This window comes from Schistocerca cancellata, chromosome 5 (genome assembly GCF_023864275.1).
Source record: "Schistocerca cancellata isolate TAMUIC-IGC-003103 chromosome 5, iqSchCanc2.1, whole genome shotgun sequence".
Classification (NCBI taxonomy): Eukaryota; Metazoa; Arthropoda; class Insecta; order Orthoptera; family Acrididae; genus Schistocerca; species Schistocerca cancellata.
Genome location: NC_064630.1, coordinates 393,639,622 through 393,660,328, shown reverse-complemented (window position 1 = coordinate 393,660,328; position 20,707 = coordinate 393,639,622). Strand labels below are relative to the sequence as shown.

The 20,707-nt window shown below is 39.5% G+C and overlaps 1 protein-coding gene across 2 annotated transcripts in view; it reads left to right on the top strand.

Moving 5' to 3' along the window:
• The window catches only part of LOC126187860 (protein arginine N-methyltransferase 5), a 77,500-nt gene that overhangs the window by 24,415 nt on the left and 32,378 nt on the right, over positions 1–20,707 (top strand). For both annotated transcript variants that reach the window (XM_049929178.1, XM_049929177.1), the window contains exons 4-5: positions 13,641–13,753; positions 16,566–16,863. In XM_049929178.1, coding sequence (XP_049785135.1) covers positions 13,641–13,753; positions 16,566–16,863 — 411 coding nt within the window. The remainder of the gene's footprint in view (positions 1–13,640; positions 13,754–16,565; positions 16,864–20,707) is intronic.

Below are 20,707 nucleotides of genomic sequence, written 5' to 3'. Positions count from 1 at the left end.
CCCCCTTATCCAAGAGAAGGGGATCCTGCTGGGCTATGTATTGTGAGTGTCCATCTCTTTTCAGTGGCCATCAAGGGTCCAGCAGCAATTGTAAGGTCTTCAGAATCAGCGTCCTTGTATGCCAATGGTTTTTGCTTTATGTTGCTCCTCTAATGTGGATATTGCTAAACACTGGCTGCAGTGTGTCATTCAGAAGGTGCAGTCGTGGATCCTCACCCACGGCTTTGTTTCCTGCCACCAAGATCCGTGTCCTGTCACCATTGCACTGTTCATCCACGACCAGAACTTTACCTCAATGACCAATTACTGAATGTGATGGTGACTTATCGCTTTTTGGGACTTGTCTTTGATGCCCAACTGACATGGATTCCTCATCTTCACCAACTTAAGCAAAGCTGCTGGCTACAACTTAATACACTTGCTGCCTCAATAAAACCAACTGGGATGCAGACTGCACTACCCTTCTGCAGCCGTACTGAGTCCTGATCCTGTCCCATCTTGATTATGGGAGTCTGATATGTGGTTCCACATGCTCTCAACATTGCAACCAGTGAACCTGATACACCACTGTGGGGTACGACTTGCAACAGGAGCCTTTTGAACTAACGCTGTGAACATCCTACTCCCAGAGGCTGGGGTCACTCCCCTACGGATCAGGCACTGACAACAGCTACTCAGTTATGCTATACATATTCACAGCACCCCTAAGCATCCAAACTACTATGTCCTTTTTCCTAGTAGGGTGTTCCACCTCCCACAACAGAGGCCCAGAATGGGGGCCACAATTGCAGTTAGACTACAGTGTCTGCTCAGAACTCCAACTTCCCCACTGTCACCTCTTTGTCAGGGAGCAATCGTGTATGCCCCCATGGTGTGTACCCTGACTTTGGATCTGTCTTGATTTATCCTTTGGACCAAAAAGTTCACTTGACCCCATGATGTTTCGCCACCTATCCCTGGCTGTCCTCGATGCATTTCCACGTTCGCAAGTGGTATATGCTGATGGCTCAATAGTCGGTGGACGATCCAGTTTTGAATACACACATGCAATGTGCAGTGAACTACACTCCTTTCTGAATGGATGTGTTCTCTTCACTGCTGAATTGGTGGCCATCAGACAAGCCCTTAGCCATGCATGCTCATTCTTGCAACAGAAAGATATTTCTAATCTGTGGCGACTCCCTGAGCAGCCTTCCTGTTGAAGATCAATTCTACCCTTGTCACCCAGTAGTCACGACTGTATAGGATCTCCTTTCTGAGCACGTCTACCTGTTTGGACCTCTGGACACGTTGGTATATTAGGGAATGAACATGCTAACCGGTTGGCAAAGTTGGCTACCGGGATTCTGATTTTGGAAATGGAAGTCCCAGAACTGGACCTTCGGTCAGCTTGATGCCATCAATTGTTGGATGTCTGGAACTGTGAATGGTTCGCCTTGGACTCCTCAAACTGAGAGCAAAGGAGACCACGACCATGTGCCAGTTTTCTCTCTGTGCTTCTTGCAGGAAATCCTTTGTTGGATGTGCATTGGCCACACTTGGCAGACTCACAGCCACATTCTCAAATACTAGGACCCACCTTACTGCCAACGTTGTGCCCACCTGACAGTGGTCCACAGCCTACTAGACTGCCCAAATTTGGCTGCTTTGTGACGATATCTTAAAACTTTTTGACATATTAGTGCTAGTGGTAGCAGAAGATGCCAAAACAACTGACCTGGTTTTACGTTTCGCCTGCAAAGGTAGTATATACTTCTCTGTTAAATGGGGCACTTTGCCCTCATTGATTGCCTGAGCATGTGAAATGGGTCACTTTGCCCTTATTGACTGCCTGAGCAGTTGGAGGGGCATCTCTCACCTGCTCTGGCCCAGAGGAGGTCCTTGGTTGGGCCTGGCCCATACCCTTCCCACCTTCTTATTCCCCTTGTTCTTTTATGTTTTCCATTTTCAACGTTTCGTCATTCCTAACCGTTTGTCATTTGCTTGGGGTAATGGGTGGTGAGGAGGTGCTGGCGGGATGCAGAGGGTGCCTCTCCCGTCACCTACCATGCTCCAGCAAGCTCCAACTGATCAGAGCAGCTTGCCCACTGTACACCCCCCCCCCCCCCCCCCCCCCGCTTCTCCCACCCCTTCTACTTCTCTTTGATTTTATCTGTATTATTGTATTTTGCTTGCAATCATGCTTCCCAAGATTTGCCTTTGCATCCTCCTGAGGGTACTCCTGGTTCAGTACATATAAGATGAAGAGACCTTGCAGTTTGGTCCCTTTTACTCCAACAACCAACCAACCAGTGCAGCTCCAGAAGTCTGCGGCTGTGACCGTTACAGAGTTGAGGACGCTTTTGGCTGAGACCCTTGGCTCCAAACCAAAGGAACCCAGTCATCTCTGGACACAGTCCTGCAAATTGCCACCTCTGCTTGCACTCCGTGCACAAGGACAGCAGTCTTTTCTACTCCTGCCACCTTCTAGTAAGAACTAAGGATGGCCTCAGTGCTCATGTGACAGACGTCATTGGTGCCGACATGAGCCACAACTTGCAGCTGACTGCTCCCTATCCATTTGATAGCTGCAGGCAAGACTTTAGCCAGACGTATTGAGTGCAGATTGGCTTTCTTTCCAGCCCTGAATGCTATCCACGAGTGCCTCCTCAGACATGATCGGGATGATTAGTGGGGACAATTGAATAATTTATAAATGAGAGGAAGACCTATTTGTGAAAAGTAATGATGAGTAATGAAAATGCAACATTACTGACAGGAGTGAATGTCCTTGTCCACAAGAGGGAAATCAAAACACAAATATCGCGAGAAAAAAATAGACTGGAATATTTTGGAAGTCATAAATACAGATGGAAAAACATATAATCATCAACAGCAGACAGACACTTAGCTGGTTTGAGTGAACAGTTGTTTGTCTGATTGTTTAGTGTACTCTTGCAATTTTCAGCTTCTAACTTCGTACTAGTGGATTGAATTTGCATGCAGGCGTCATCTTTCCAGCTTATTGTACATGTCTAGCTTGTCTATACCACCAGTTAAAGTAATGTTTTTACTAGTTTTCATGTTGAGAATGCTTTCTTTCACAGTCGATTTTATATTGGGAATATTTGTAATCTTATATTTGTGATTTTAAACGTGGTGACTTTATGTTTATACGTAGTTAAAGGTTGGGGTTAGAAAAGATGTTGACATTTCAGTAAGACAATGTGTTAGTTGGCACCTGTATGAAATGTCTGTTTTTTAAACACTGTCCAACTCAAGAATGAGTGTAATTGCAAACTGTTTGCAACCGCTTACTGTATGCTGCTTATACAGAGTCCTCCTCTGATGATCACAAAATTTACATGCTTGCCTTTGCTGAATTAGAAGTGGACTGTGATTGGTGCCATGTCATCTTTTCAGATGAGTCCATATTTAGCTCAGGGAATTATGATACCATGATAGTTTACAGGCTGTAGAGAGCACATCGCAATCTATGTGGTGCAACACCTGTGTATTGAGTATATCACATTCTCATTCCAAAGATGGATGTCATCAAATGAGGCAGGGACACTTAATCAAATTTATGGTCACCTCGCCATGAATCACTATGTGCACATCATGAAACATACTATCGCACCAAGTATGAGGACATGATCTCCAGTTGGAGTGATCCAGTTCTAGCAGGACCACTCACTGATTAACACAGTTTTAAACGTGCAGCAATGATGTTTGCAAAAGGCTGCTCTCAATCTGATTGGCTGCCTGTTTGAGTGTTAAACTTAAATACCACTCGAAATTTGAGGACAAAAGTGAAGCATCGTGTGAACTTACACTACCCGATACTGGCCCGGAGCCGTGACACCTACTGTTGGATACATGGGAGAGTCATACAGGTGATGAGACTATTTCTGGATACTGACCTCCATCCTGTATTGGTGGGTGGACCTTGTACTAGCCTCATCCCTGATATCAAAACTTTCCCCATTCTTTATATTACAACATTTGATGTAACTATATGTTTGTTAATTGTAAATCTCCAGAAATCATTGTACTTTACATTGTAGTTATTGAATTTGTGTTACTTAACACTCAGTGCATTTAAATTTGAAAAAAAGCACAAACAAATCAATTTGAATCAAAATAGAATTGGTGTCCTAATAAAGAGACAGCCAGAGGAAACACTTCATATCGGCGAATATGAGAATAGATAAACCCTAAAATAATATCCTCTTGCGTACTGCCTCTCCAACATTGTCTGCCTTTTTTGTGCAAAAGGTCAGGGCATACAAAAACGCTTTCAAGCTAACATTCTTTGGTAGCCCAAGTATAGCATTTTATGGACTGAGCCAATTTCTCTTTTAACCTTTAGAGAAACGACCACTGTGGAGTATGCATTCAGTGTTGTCTTCAGATTGCACATATGAAGCATTGTCTTCAATTTTATTTATGCCAAACTATGGAAGACTGGAAGATTACTTTTCCTTTTATTCCCCCCCGCCCTGGGCCGCGCCGCCCCGCCACTCCTGCCCCTGCCCAAGAAAATAACTTTTGCTTCTGTCTCCTTTGATTGCACTACAGCTTTAATGTCTTAAACTGTTTCAAACTTTCCATGTATTGAGGCAGCATAACAGGTCAGAACGTGCTGAGTTTACTAAAGCTGGTGGGTTATAATTTGGCTCGCTGATTTTGGGAGCTGGTCAGATACCATGTGGACTCACATTTTCTCCATTGTTTGCATCTGGAATGTCGAACACCTGGTGTATTGCAAAGTCATTGTCTACAAGTACATGCTTTTTACGTGGGAAGAGTTCAGTTTTCCAAAACCCATTTATAGCATTTTCCATCATTACTGTTCTCAAATTCCACACAAAAAGCTTCATTTTATGTGTGGAATGGAGTGATAAACAGGTGATGTGAACTCTATTTTCTCTTGCTTTGTGTATCACACAAATGTGATACGATGGCCATCAAATATTAGCACAATGGGACTCTCACCAGAAGACTTAATAAAGTTCCCAAAATTGTCAAACCACTTACTAAAAGTATGAGTCTGAATCCAGCTAGTAGGATGTCAAGCTGGAGTTAACCTAATACGAGGTAGTATGTCCTAATATGCGATACTGTTGCATATTAGGATACTCATATATCGCATATGATGAATGAACCATCTTGCACTGGAATCCTAGCCTCACAGTTAGGCTGTTTGTTTGAAAGACCATTCAGTATAGTGAATGAAAGAGCACTTTGTGGAGAATGTAATAATATGAATAGTGCAACAGATTGTCAGCTTCAGATATTAGTCTGATAAGCACACACACTCAGACTTGAAATTAAACACTATTAAAATCAAGGATTCTTGACAATGTGCAGCTCTGTAATGGTGCTGCTGTATGTCTCAGGCTCTATGAGAACTGAATTTTGATACTTCCCAACAGAGGTGAGGACTTAACACTATTGAGGATCTTGTCGTCTCACATTAGCGAACTCTCCCGTGATAGGCACCTTTTCTCTGCATTCAAAATCATTTTCAGTAATGACAGTATCTTTTGGGTAAATTAAAAACAATGTCAAGTCAGCTTATAAACAGTTCTTTTCTCAAATTATCATCATCTGGTATCTATAGTTTCATGCTCTCAAACCACCAAAGTTATTGAGTTCTATTTTCCTTGAAAATTAGGAGAAACAAACCATAGTCTACACTTGTACAGAATGGGAAGGTTGTGCAGTTTTGTACCTTTTCTCCCTTTTGGATCGTTGTATACATCCAACCATATTTTAATAGACTGAATTTTCTCATGCTGAGAAATCAGAAGGAGCAATCTGTTTTACTTGGTAAAATCTTCCTAAAGCCAAGATCGCATAAATGTCTTTATTTACAACAACCGGTTTTGACGGACGTTGCTGTCTTCTTCATTTTTTAAGACCTCTCGGAACAAGTTGTTCTAAAGAAAGAAATAGTTATGCAGTTTGGCTTTAGAAAATTTTTACCAGTTTTTAATAAATATTGTGTTACAGAATTTAATCGTCTTAATCAGGCGCTTTGCACTGAATTGATAACTTTTTTCCACCTGGTGTATTTGTAATTTTACTTGGGAGACGAAAATTCAAGAGCTCATTGTCAAACACTAATTCTGCGTGATTCAGTTTCATTTTAATGATTTTTTTCTGCTGCATCTATCCCGCACTGTCAGCTACTTCTGTGAATAGTTTCATGCATACAGATAAAACTTGCTCTTCAGAAACTTAATTTGAACCTGCTTCTTTTTGAAATTGAGACTGGTAGTGTATGTTAGTGATCCCGAATCAATTGGTAAAATAATTGCTATTGAGCCTGGTGCTAACATTTGAGTTCGTAATTTGAAAAAAGTACACCATTGCCAGTATCATCTTTGCCAAAGACTTGAATAATCATTCGATTAGTTACTCTATCCTACATATGAAGTATGAGATACATGAAAGATAAAATTTTGTTAGAAGTCTAATGGAACTAAAACCACTTACTACTCAAAGTAATAATATTCTCTCACTTCTATCAAATGAAAGCCCCACAAATAACTTACAGGAATCTTGTTTAAAATTTCATGATACAGTTTTTATTTTTATTTTTTATGTTTTTTTTTCCTCATACCACAATAGTTCTTTCAAAACACTATACAAATAATATGCACTCATCAAAACGGGGCGCTACCACAAAAAGACCGTCGGTACCTACCATTACAGGGACATAAAAAATATTGGTCAGATGGCGGAACCGAACTCTGATTCAGTGAGTGACTGCCAGTCACTTTTGACTCTCAGTTACTTGCACAGCGATGGAACACCACCTTCAGACCACAGCAAGTGCTCCCAGTCAAATTGCTACATATTTCATGATCACCTTCGACATTCTATACTTCCATGTATAATGCTTAATTGCTATTAATTTCACTACTGAACATGCGCAATAATGGTGCACACGTTTTGCCACAATTTGTGACAAGGCTGTCTGACAGTTTCCTGCGACTAGAGGGAGCAGTGTGATGCTGGTGTGCCAGACTCGCACTCCCACATTATTATTGAGGTATACGTACTTCCAAAGTTGTTAGTCCAGTTGATAAATGTGTTAATTCATTTAAAATAAGCTCGAAATCTTTAATTTTTGTCGCCCATGATGTGGTTTTCATGGCAGTAAGTGTGGCATAGTTTCCCAATTTCCTTCATAACTCTTTCAAACGGGCTAGAAGATGGGTTATAGTTGGATATTAATATTTGATGAATCCCTTCCCATGCTAAAAGCTCTCTAAAGTTGTTACTAGCAAATTGAGATCCATTGTCAGAAAGAAATCATTTTGGTTTGCCCACTTCGAGAAAGTATTGTTGTAGACAATGTATCACTGTCGGTGTGTTTGCTTTCTTAATAGGGTAGAACTTCACATACTTTGATCAACATACTATGAGGACAAAAATGTCAGCTGCCACTCCCTTTTCTTTTGAAATTGGTCCAAAGAAATCTGCAGCTGTTAGATTGTGTAATACTTTAGGAATAATTGTATACATTTTATACTTAATGTGAGTGTTATCCTCTTTAACCTTCTGACAAATCGCAAAAGTTTTAATGACTGATGCTATTTTATGTCCCAGATTTTTAAAGTAATAGAACTTATTCATATGTGTAATACATTTCTTTATACCAAAATGTCGAATGTACCACACTAACTCGTCTTCTAAATTTGGTATACATAAACGCCAATGTTGTGTTGTCTTACTGTCTTCCCAGAACAGATTATGTCCTACAATCTTCCACCTTCCCTCTTGATTAGGTGGTAGCGACTTTCTAACACACATAGCAAAGATATCTGTAAAATAAGGATCATGTTGGATGTTCTCCATTATTTTCTCAGCCATCTCTTGCACCTTGTTACATGGATATTCTAATGTTAGAAAATTAATCGCAAAAATTACGCCAGGTCCTTCCGTACACTTTAGTTCTTTCATGCCTACTGGTAGCTGAGACAAAGCATCGGGTACAATATTCTCTGAACCCTTTACATACTGGATCTTAATGTCATATTCTTGAAGAAACAACATCCACCGCATCAATCTACTATGTAGTATTCGGCTACTCATTAGAAATGACAGTGCTTGGTGATCTGTATAGAGATATATTTCGGACCCCCATATCAGTGTTTGGAATTTTTGTATACCCCATACTGTGGCCAGTAATTCATTTTCTGTTGCCGTATAATTCATGTTTGTTGAGACTCCTGTTAGCAAAAGCTATTGGCCTATGGCCAATACTTTCTGTACCCCATTCGCCTTGGAGAAGGTCTGAGGCGATACCATAGTCTGATGCATCGGTTGAAACCTTAAATGGTTCCCCCATCGCCAGATGATGCAATATCGGTGATTCTGATAGTGTCCGCTTTACATTTTTGAATGTGTCATGTGCCTTTTGGTCCCAACTCCATGGTATTCCCTTTTGTAATAAATGCAAAAGTCGAGGGTTGTTCAACTCTTGACTTCGTACGTAGTGTGTCCATCAAGCTAAAATACTGCGCTTTTTCGAATTTGGATAATAATTTGTCAATGTTAATAGGTCTCTCTCTTTCGGTTTCTATATGTTTGTTCAGGGTGCGCACATCTCCTGTAGCCTTTTTCTTCACTACCAAGGGATTATTTATAACACTCGTACTGTGTTCTGTTATTTTATTAACTACCATTTTATTTATCTCCTCCTCAACCGCTTCCTTTGAGCTCACCGGTATCGGGTACAGTTTACAAAACAACGGAATATCATCTTTGATCTTAAATATACGTACATAATCACTAATACTACCTGGACTTCCCACACCCAAATCTTCTTAATCGAATCCTATGAACTAATTTCTCAGTCTTGTTATTAAGGGTTGCTGTGGCAACTCTCCAAGTTCTTCTTGTCTCAATTTACTCTAAAAAAAATTCCTCCTTTTCGAGTCCTGATCACTTTGGTCACCACGTTCTGGCAGTTTCCGGCGACTAGAAGGAGCAGTGTGATGCTGGTATGCCAGACTCACACTCCCACATTATTATTGAGCTTATGTGGAGTTGTTTCGCCAATCTTCTTTTCAGGGTAGCCGGCTGCAATTGTCTGCCCAACTTCTTCTCCGAAGATAAGATGCTTATTTGGAGGAACTTTTTATACTCTTAAAATAACTCCATACACTCAGGATACTGTTAAACCAATATCACTATACTTTCACTTCCACAAACAAGACACCATATAAATGATTCATTTCTGTAAACCCAACAATTACCAGTCCGACAGATACTCTATTACTTTATAACATATACAATCCAGAAAGCTCTAGCAAGTCCATCATCCGGACCTCACGAAAGTAAGTGAATAAGTAAGTGTCTTTTCTTTCCTTTAACAACTTTCAAGTGTTCTCAATAATGACTGACGTAGCACCGTCACGGAGTACGTTGCGTTTACTCCTTGTTCTGGGTGTGCAACTTCTGAGGTGAGTGCTGCGACTACCTGCCTGTGCCAATCAATCGTCCGATACAAGCCAGTTCGGCACGCCCGCAAGCAAAAACGCGCGCGCGCGCACACACACACACACACACACACACACACACACACACACACACACACACACACACACAAAAATCGTGGCACAGTGGACACAGTTCCACTTTCACACACCACTCTTTAAAATAACGTGTTCGAGATGGTGGAAATACGAGTGTCTCTAGAATTTACCTCGAAATTCTCGAGGCACTACAGCTGTACACGCTGTGAATGTCCAAAGTGGAACTTAACCCGCTTTCTGTGCAAACAGCTTCGTTTTGTCAACTGTATGTAATGTGTTAAGATTTTATGCTTATTAAGTTTAACAGTGTGGGTATCAGATTTTCCACCGAGAAACAGTACTGCTGAGTTGTAAACATGTGTGTAATGAATTAAAAACATACAAAATATTTAGCAAATACTAAGCCTGACGAATTTTTCATAACCAGACACCTTTCAAACATTACATGAGTTCTAACATGCTTTTTTCATCAGCAGAACATGTCAGACTTCTGTTATTTCTGTATGAATTTTGCTAATACAAAGGTAATCCTCAGTCATTGCAAAAATTTCAGTTCTATTACACATTTTAAGAATGTCTGACAGATGTTGTTGTTGGTGTTTTCAGTCCGAAGATTGGTTTGATGCAGCTCTCCATGCCTCTTTATCTCAGAGTAACTACTGCAACCTGGAAAAAAATGGAAATAATCTGTCACACTCTGTATTTTATTCCAGACAACATTGTCAAAAGCTTACTCCAAGTCTACAAGGGCTATAAATGTAGGTTGTCCTTTCCTTATCCTATCTTCTAAGATAAGTCGTAGGTCAGTATTATCTCGCATGTTCCTATGTTTCTCCAGAATCCAAACTGATCTTCCCAAGGTCGGCTTCTACCAGTTTTTCCATTCTTCTGTAAAGAATTCGTATTAATATCTGGTAATCGTGACTTATTAACCTGTTAGTTCCGTAATTTTCACACCTGTGAATGTCTGCTTTCTTTGAAATTTGAATTACTATAGTCTTTTTGAAGTCTGTGGGTTTTTCGCCTGTCTCATACATCTTGCTCACCAGATGGAAGAGTTTTGTCATGGCTGCCTCAGTCAAGGATAGCAGCAGTTCTGACGGAATGTTGTCAGCTCTTGGGCTTTGTTTCAACTTAGATCTTTCAGTGCTCTGTCGAATTCTACACACAATATCATGTCTCCCACCTCATTTTCATCTATGTCGTGTTCCATTTCTATAATGCTCTCAAGTGCATCTCCCTTGTGTAGAGGGTCTACATACTCCTTCCACCTTTCTGCTTTCCCTCCTTTGCTTAGGACTGGTTTTCCATATGAGCTCTTGACATTCATGCAGCTGCTCCTCTTTTCCCCAAAGGCCTCTTTAATTTCAGGGTGTATACGCGGACAAGGAAAAATATTCCCGGATCTCCCAGTTAAAAATACATTTTCTCCTGGGTGAATATACACTTTTAACGTGTTAATTGACAGTATACTTTCTGTAGGAACTGTAAAACTTATCAAGACTTTGAATTGATATGGTTTTATACAGCTGCGTAGAATTTCTCAGCACTTTACAAAACGAAACTCAGGGGGGAACACGTTTTGGAAAGCTCTTTAATATGCAGCTACATGTGCACTGCATATTTTCGTTTTACGAAAGTATAAATTCGAATTCCACCAACAGGAAAAGTTAATGGTTTAAGTTACTATACATAGTGTTGCTACAAGAAAAGCATAGTTTTTGCATATAATATTTGTCTCGTAGAGTAATAAGTTACAAGAGAAGCTAAGCTTTCACGTATAATGTTGATCTGTTTAGCGGATGTTACACTTTAAGATACATAACACAAATATGCCTATAAAATTTTTAATACTGACATGAATCTCGGATCTTCTGGGCTCGAAATTATTCTAAATGGCTTGCCATCAAAGAGTTGATTTTTAAATGAGAGCAAACGCTCTGTGATTTAATAAATTCATCGTACATTCTCGCACATAGTTCATCTTGCGTAAAAGGAAATTTACTTTGAAAATAACGCTTTTTGAACCACAATTCGCAACATTTTTACGCGACCTGTTAGAAATAGATTCATTTCAGCAGTTGCCAGAGAGTGCCAGATGAGAGGTGTCACCACGCTTGCGCAGCTACGGTGACATAGGAGGTCCGGATGTTCGTACGTGTAAAACATTAAAAGATCTTACTTACATTATGTCACAGGAGAAACAAGAGATCAGAGGATACTCCAAGAGCGTTGGAATTTTGTGAACCATACTAAAATGCATAGTTCGCCTTACAGTGCACATTCTTATGTCCAGATTCCCAATGGCGTAAGCCTCGACCTGATGTTAAGCTTTTCGGTATGGTTTTTGGGACGTAAATTTTCTTAGTACCAGTACTGTATTACTGCATGTTTGGTTCTTTATTATGGCATAATGCAATATGTGCCAGAAGATGAAAGTGTGCACTTCAAATGCAGCGAACAGTTTAAACTGCCAATAGTGTGGAATTAAACACTTCGTTTCAAATAAATTTACTGCCTCAGCAGGAAAGCTTAATAAAAGCCAAATTTCTGTAGCAAACCGACAAAAATAACTTTTCTGTTCTGCAAGGCGGTTAAATCTTGACTGTCAGAAAGGTAGAAATAAAATAAAATCTGAAACTAGTAACATATTTTAGACTTCCGTAATTATGTAAATGTGTTTTAATTCACTTGATAGCTCCCAGCCACATTACTAGAATTAACATTTTAACTAAACTTAACAAAACATTTTACATATGCATGTGAAATGACATGTGCTGCACATTGCAGCTAAATGCATAGAGGATGGACGGGAGCGCTACCTGCCAGAGGCAATCTAAAACTAGTGCCTCTACTCTTCAGCCAGTCAGAGCTTGTCACTAGCTCTTTACGTGGCAAACTGACACTCTGTTTGATCCAATGCCACTGTGTTAAAGTTTTAAGACAAAAGTCTACAGTACAGTGCTAGTAATTTCAAATCACGTATTTGAAATGGTGCTTAAGTGGATGACATGCACATCTACTCGACAGTCAACGACTCCCACATTAGACATAGATAATATGTGATTCTACACGAGTATGCTTCACTAAAATTATTTGTAAACATTTCCCATAATTTTGTTTAGTATAACAGTACCATATCTGTTCCACACACAGTGTCACAATACTTGTTAATAGGTTCAATACATTCTGAAGAAGACAGTTTTAAAACTGTTGAAACTATGGTCAAGGTTCAGTAAACATGTTTTTCACAGCAGGTTGGCTGTTATTTCCAAATCATTGAAGCTCATTTGCAAAAGATTGCCACTGAATTGACTACATATTTAAGATTCTCCTCTTCTGCCTGTTACCCTTTCCCAAGATGTCATCTTTTAATTTACTCAGGTTGGCAATTCTTCTGGAAAATCCGGAATTCTCAAGGAATTACATTTTACCTGGAAAAATCTGGAAGATCACAGGCAATTTCAGGAATTTTGTAGAATCTCAGGGAATTCTGTGTTTTAACGTAACTTTGAAATTTAATTTTATTGAGCTTTTAAGAATCATAAATTTTAAAATAGTTAATATTTCAAAGTGTGGTGATTATTTGAATATTAGTCCGTATAAGTTACTGAAGTTTAAAAACTGCAGTTTAAGTACAACCGAGAGGAAAGAAAAGACATTTTGAGATGCTCGAACCCCCCACCCCCACCCTCCTCCTGCTATCTCAGGAACTTCTTAGGACATCTGCTCTCTCAGTAGCTTCTTATGCAATCATCTTCCTCCCCATACTTTGGAATCTCAGGGAATTTTGTTTTAAAGTTTGAATAGCGACCATGTTGATATTTCTCTGATATATAAAAGATTGCTCATTCAAATGCCTGCTGATGTTTTTGTTAGTGAGTGGGATTCTTGATTTCCTTCTCCTGTTTATTTCTTGAGTATATAATTTTTTTTGCAGTCGTTTCTAACAGTTTTACATTATAGATCATCTAATTCAATTTTTAAAGTTTGATATAAATGCAAGTGGACAAATTAAATTCTTAGTTACATTAACACATGTAATTATGTATCTAGTTTTTATAAGTTGAGTTTATATTGTCAGTGCAAGTATCAGTTTTCTTGTAGGTTTGGGTTCATTTACCCATGGAGAGTCCATCAGTCGCAGCATCATATTGCAGATCTGATCCAGAAGAATTTGAACAAAATAATGAATGTGAAGAAGCCAACACTTGGGATTGGTAATACCGTCAAATAATCAGTTTTTTAATATAATAGTTCAGCAGGATGTTTGTGTGTAGCTTTACTGGGCGTTGGGTAAGAAATTTCAGTAGTTTTACCTAAAGGGAAGAGGAACTTAATCTTATTAGTAAGCCATATTATGTGAAATAAAATTAGAACAACTTTGTTTTTTGTTAAGGCCTGTAGTTACGCAGAACTTCAGAATACTTGACAACCCAATAAAGCTAGGTACTATATTCCGTTCATCATAAGAGTAAACCTGATGTAAACATTACGCCATGTATACTTCTGTGTTTGCTTGAATCTCATTGGATTTTGTTTCACTTGGAGAGGAAGCCAAGCTGTGACCAGTACAGTAAAGTACGATCATAAGGATACGTTTTATGCTGTGTTACATGTACACACACTGAGCGATAATTGGAGACAACAGCTTTATTGGCGCCTTTAACTTGGAAGCACTGGTCAGCCACCTGCAATGACGTGAGCAGTTGCAGTTCAGATGTTAAAAGAGAAGAGCAGAGAAACAGTATAGCTTCAAAGGGCATTTAATTTTTAAAAAGAATGAAATAATGTTGTACAAAACTGGCAGCACTACAGCATACTTTTTAGGTGAGCAGACAGAAAGCATAAAATGATCTTGTACCCACCTTACATAGTATCGTAATTACCAACAGGAGTGATGCAAATTCCTAACTTACAGACAGGGTAATTTTTCTGAGCGAGTTACATGTGATGCAAAAGCTTACTGCAGGGATTTAACCATTCTGTTGAATACTGAAAACAATAAAGGTATTAATTACAGTCAGTCATTAGGTAATCTGTTAGCTCCTTCCTTATCCAAGTCCGAGAAATACATTTCAGGTCTGGAACTGTCATCTGCTATATTGACAACAAGTCGATCAACAAACAGAATCCAGGAAGCCACCGTGGTGCTGCATTTTCTTCTCTTTTATGAGGTGCTGTTCTGTATCTTGCCAGTGTTTGGCATGACGTGTGAAAAAGCTGCATGTGTTAGTTCCAGTATGTCTGGCAGCTTAACAGTCTTGTTATTTCTTGGGCCAAATCACTTAACTTGGTTCCTCATATTGTAATGGTACAACGGCAAATGTAAAAATGCAGCATTTGTGTTTCTATGACACTTATCTACATCTGTGGTATAAAACAATGGACATAGTCCAAATAAAGAGTATTTGGTTTTTCATTTTTGCCTTCAAAAATTAAACTATTATGTTGTCTTAATTTAAGCAAACTTTAATAACAATCTTTCATAAAATCTCAATTATTCTTAATTATTAAGAATTTATATTTGAAATGAAAACAGGAATTTTGTGTGCAACTTGTAATAGAAAAATGATTCAAACAAGACTTGAACTAGCGAACCATGAACTGTGTTAAATAACAATCTACTATGTTACCGGTTCCACTATACATAGAATGTAAGTTTGTGTCTCAACTGTTTGTAATACAGTACCTCAATAATCTTCTAGAGAAGATCATCAAGAATTTGTAGAGAAGAGAAAGTAAAAAATGATGAAGTAATAGTGGAAATGAGAGAAAGAATACATGACGTGATGGATAGAAGGATGATAAAATGGTATGGGCATGTGAGAAGAATGGCGGAAGCCAGAATTCCGAAAATTATCCTGGAATGGGAACCGGAGGCTCAGAGAAGAGGACACCTTAAGGCCACCCTGACTCCAAAATGTACGATTAACAATGAGAAGACTTGACACAGAGGAAGAAGATATACAAGGTTGGAACACCTGGAGCGATATGCTGAGGAGATAAATTAAGATCCAATGTAACAGATGTAATTCAGGCAAACAAGAAACCTGCCATATTTTAAATGTATCTTTTGATTTGACATAACTGTCTGATTTCTAGTCGGAGTTAAATAAGAGATGGAGCAAATTTAAATGAATCGAAAATATAACAGAAGTAGTGTCAAAGTGACAGTCATATCAGATAATGTAATGAAAAGGTAGTTGCTACTCACTGTATAGCGAAGATGCTGAGTTGCAGAAAGATACAACAAAAAGGCTGTCGGAAAGTTAGCGTTACACCAACAAGGCCTTTGTCGAGGGGGGGGGGGGGGGGGGGTGTTGCACGTGCCTGCAAACACAACTTGCACACACATGACCACTGTCATGTGAGCTGTCAGAGACTGTGGTCGTGTGTGTGTGTGTGTGTGTGTGTGTGTGTGTGTGTGTGTGTGTGTGTGTGTGTGTTTGTCTGTTTTTGACAAAAGCCTTGTGCTGTGTTGACCAAAAGCTAACTCCCTGACAACATTTTTGTTGTGCCTGTTTGCAACTCAGCATCTCCACTATACGGTGAGTAGCAACTATCCTTTTCATTTTATTGTTACATTCCATCCTGGATTTTCTATTGTTTGAATCATATCAGATACATATGTTTGATGTAAAACACATCACTAGCAGCTCAAATCCTAAGACAAGTCTCTAAGTACTAATTTATGCAGGATAGCAAGAATGAAACTGTTCCAAGAAATATTTTTGACTTTTCATGACAGTGTAATCCAAACAGTTAAAAAAATCATTAGGAAATTATCTCAAATGAAATTCATTTGACGCCATGTGCAGACACTGTGGGTAAGTGTTCTTACATAAAACATGTAATTACGTGTTTAAAAATCTTTATCACTGCTGTTAACGGCTATTGTAAAATGTTAAGACTGTGGCATGACCTCCTCTCTTTTTTTCTGCTGCCTGGTACTTATTGATTAAAATAATGAAAAGTTGTCATTTTAAATTTATAGTGGTTCACTTATCTTAAGAAATGTTTCTTTGACAGGTGGAATAAGTTAAGATGCGTGAGTAATTTTGAGAAGAAACTCGGCCTGGCACTGGAGATATCAGCAGATATACCACCAGAGGATGTTATTACTAGATGGCTTGGTGAACCTGTTAAATGTATTGTACTTCCTACTACTGTGTTCATAACAAACAAAAAAGGTTATCCAGTTCTATCACGTGCACATCAGAATTTAGTAAAGCAGTTTGCAAATTTGGATGTACAAGTTATTGTAAGAGGAGCCACTAGACATGGTTACAGCAAATATTACCAACAGTATTTGGACCATTTTTGGCAGGTTAGTCTCTTAACAACAGGATCAAAGTATATATTAAAGACTACTGAGAAGAAATCAGAATTTTTGGAATGTATGTACTTGTTGTATGGATTGGACACTTTTGTTGTATATTGAACTGTGCTTCTCATCAGTAGATTTCCCTGTGGAATTATCCAAAATTCTTTCCACATTTCAGAAAGGTAAGCCTCGGTGTGTTGTTTAACCCCTCAGTGTGTTGTGTAAGCCTTCAGTGGGTGTACCCGTGTATGAAGTGTGGCAACCACAGATTAAGTTGCGTTTGCACCACTCTATCGTTTCTTCACAGTTGCGAGCCCATACCTATTTCTTCATTATTGCTTCAGCTAATACAATGATTAATTATGTCCAAGTGAGCAGCAGTTTTCTGAAATTAAAAGCGAACTAGGTGAGGAAAAATTCACGATCCATGCAAGAAAGTGAATCAGATTAGAAACTGACAGTACAATACCACAATGAGGCAGTTGGCTACTACATAATTAGTAATCGATTAGACAGTAGGCTGGGATCTGATGCAACTGCTGTTCAATACTTCAAGTGGATCATTTCTATGGGGTAACACCTGTCCGTGGCATCAGAATTGTACAGTGAAAGTTTATTTCATTATTGTTTAATTAAACAGTGCTGTAGCCCATATTATGTAAGTTTATTTTATCGTCATTTAATTAAACTAAGGTTAAACTGTGATTTTGTTCACACATTTACCTGGATTACATAAAGACAGCTAGTCTTTACATACGCATAAAGTACGCCACATGCTCGTTCGTTTTATGAAAAATGGCATGCCTGCTCAAGTGTTAAAACTGCCTTGGTGAAGTAAATGTTGGTGCAGTTCTCATATAATAATTTGGGTGGTCATTGAAGCTGAGACACATTTTTTTATAAGTGGGAAGCTAGATGTGGATGTTTCATGGAATAATTTATTTTGTGGACTGATTTTCAATCTTTAAGTCTATCATCAGATATTATCATCATTAGAGAAGATAGAGTAGTGGTGAATAACTTGGAAAAGGATATTACAAATGTAGAGTGTGATTTGAAAGCAGATTAAACTTTATATCTTTGATGCTGCAATTGAAAGATAGTCAAAAATATGTAAGCTACAAAGCAAATATATGTAAAGGGAACATACTGTACCATAAAACACTAACACTTAACATTGAAGAACAATGAAAAATAGCTACTGTATTTGTCCAAATAGCTACTGTATTTGTCCGTGTAAGTGTGATGAATTGCATCTAACCGCAGAGATAACATACGGGGTTATTACAAATGATTGAAGTGATTTCACAGCTCTACAATAACTTTATTATTTGAGATATTTTCACAATGCTTTGCACACACATACAAAAACTCAAAAAGTTTTTTTGGGCATTCACAAATGTTAGATATGTGCCCCTTTACTGATTCGGCAGACATCAAGCCGATAATCAAGTTCCTCCCACACTCGGCGCAGCATGTCCCCATCAATGAGTTCGAAAGCATCGTTGATGCGAGCTCGCAGTTCTGGCATGTTTATTGGTAGAGGAGGTTTAAACACTGAATCTTTCACATAACCCCACAGAAAGAAATCGCATGGGGTTAAGTCGGGAGAGCGTGGAGGCCATGACATGAATTGCTGATTATGATCTCCACCACGACCAATCCATCGGTTTTCCAATCTCGTGTTTGAGAAATGCCGAACATCATGATGGAAGTGCGGTGGAGCACCATCCTGTTGAAAGATGAAGTCGGCACTGTCGGTCTCCAGTTGTCGCATGAGCCAATTTTCCAGCATGTCCAGATACACGTGCCCTGTAACGTTTTTTTCGCAGAAGAAAAAGGGGCCGTAAACTTTAAACCGTGAGATTGCACAAAACACATTAACTTTTGGTGAATTGCGAATTTGCTGCACGAATGCGTGAGGATTCTCTACCGCCCAGATTCGCACATTGTGTCTGTTCACTTCACCATTAAGAAAAAATGTTGCTTCATCATTGAAAACAAGTTCCACACTGAACGCATCCTCTTCCATGAGCTGTTGCAACCGTGCCGAAAATTCAAAGCGTTTAGCTCCCTGCTTGCTTTATTCGTCGACTTCCGCGGGCTACGCGTGAAACTTGCCCGCACACGTTCAGCCGTTTCTTCGCTCACTGCAGGCCGACCCGTTGATTTCCCCTTACAGAGGCATCCAGAAGCTTTAAACTGCGCATACCATCTCCAAATGGAGTTAGCAGTTGGTGGATCTTTGTTGAACTTCGTCCTGAAGTGTCGTTGCACTGTTATGACTGACTAATGTGAGTGCATTTCAAGCACGACATACGCTTTCTCGGCTCCTGTCGCCATTTTGTCTCACTGCGCTCTCGAGCACTCTGGCGGTAGAAACCTGAAGTGCGGCTTCAGCCGAACAAAACTTTATGAGTTTTTCTACGTATCTGTAGTGTGTCGTGACCATATGTCAATGAATGGAGCTACAGTGAATTTATGAAATCACTTCAATCATTTGTAATAACCCTGTATATATGGTAAAACAACGAAGTAGACAAGGTGTGTCCGTAAGAATGTGCAAAAATTTAGCAGGGCATAGAGAACACTCCACTGAACATTTTGAGGTAGGAAACCTGGGGTCGGAGAAGCCAGCTTAACGAGATAATAAGAATAAATCACATTACTGTGTACTTTATTTACATTAGTTACAGTTAACTGCAAATACCATCACTGACACAAGGAACATACCATTTGCAATGTATCTTACAAAATGTGCTGAAACGACAGCCATCAGCCTCAATGCAAGCATGACATTGGTGAGAAAGATTCTCATGCACCCTGACAGATATCCATGGTGTATTTCAAATCCTGACACAGGCAGCTACTATTCTGGCAACTAATTCCATCTCTGTATCCACTGGGGTCTCACACACAAGTGACTTAAGATATCCCCATAGGAAGTATCAAGCGAATTCAGGAGACCTCATGGGTTATGGAATAGGACCTCTTCTTCCAATCCAGCGGCCAGAAAATACAGCATTGAGATGGTTGCAGACATCTGCACTGAAGTGAGGTGGTGCATCATGACATTGTATTCATATCCTCTCACGAACAGCCAAAATACATTCTCCAACAGCTCATATAGAACCCTTTGCACAAACCTCAAGTACAGGTGGACATTCAGATGACCAGGTAGAAGATATGGCCCTATGAGATTGTCGCCTACAGTGCTGGCCCAGATATTCACAGCAAAACTTGCTTGATGGTGTGGTTCTACTACAGCGCGAGGGTTTTCCTCATCCCCCACATGGCTATTCCTGCTGTTCAAAATACCATCATGATCAAATGAGGCCTTGTCAGTTAACAGCACAGTTTGGAAGAAATGTGGTCGATCAATCCATTGTTGTAGCGATCAGTGACACAATGCAATCCTCGGTGCATAGTCAGTCACGAGCATTGCATGGACTTGTGGATAAAATGGGTGTAATTCTTGTTCATGGAGTGCTTGCCACATGCTAATATGTTCAGTGCCCATTGCATATGCAATATGACGAGTACTTGTAGTGGAGCACACTGCAACACGTTCTAGCACCTCCTCTTCAAAATGGGGTGTGCGATTGGTCCTCAAGTTGCCAGGTCCCCCATTTCTTCTTTTCAGTGAACCAGTCTTCTGCATTCATTGATCGAGAGAAATAAACACTTGTTGTGGCGGATGATGTCTATTAGAAATCGTTCCCTATACAGCCTTTCAGCAGCGAAATCATTGAAACGTACTTCCCCACTCACAAGGTGCACCTCAGTGAGTTCTGTCAAACTGTGCCAGTACTGCTCTATTGTATTGTACTGTACATCTCTGAATAGC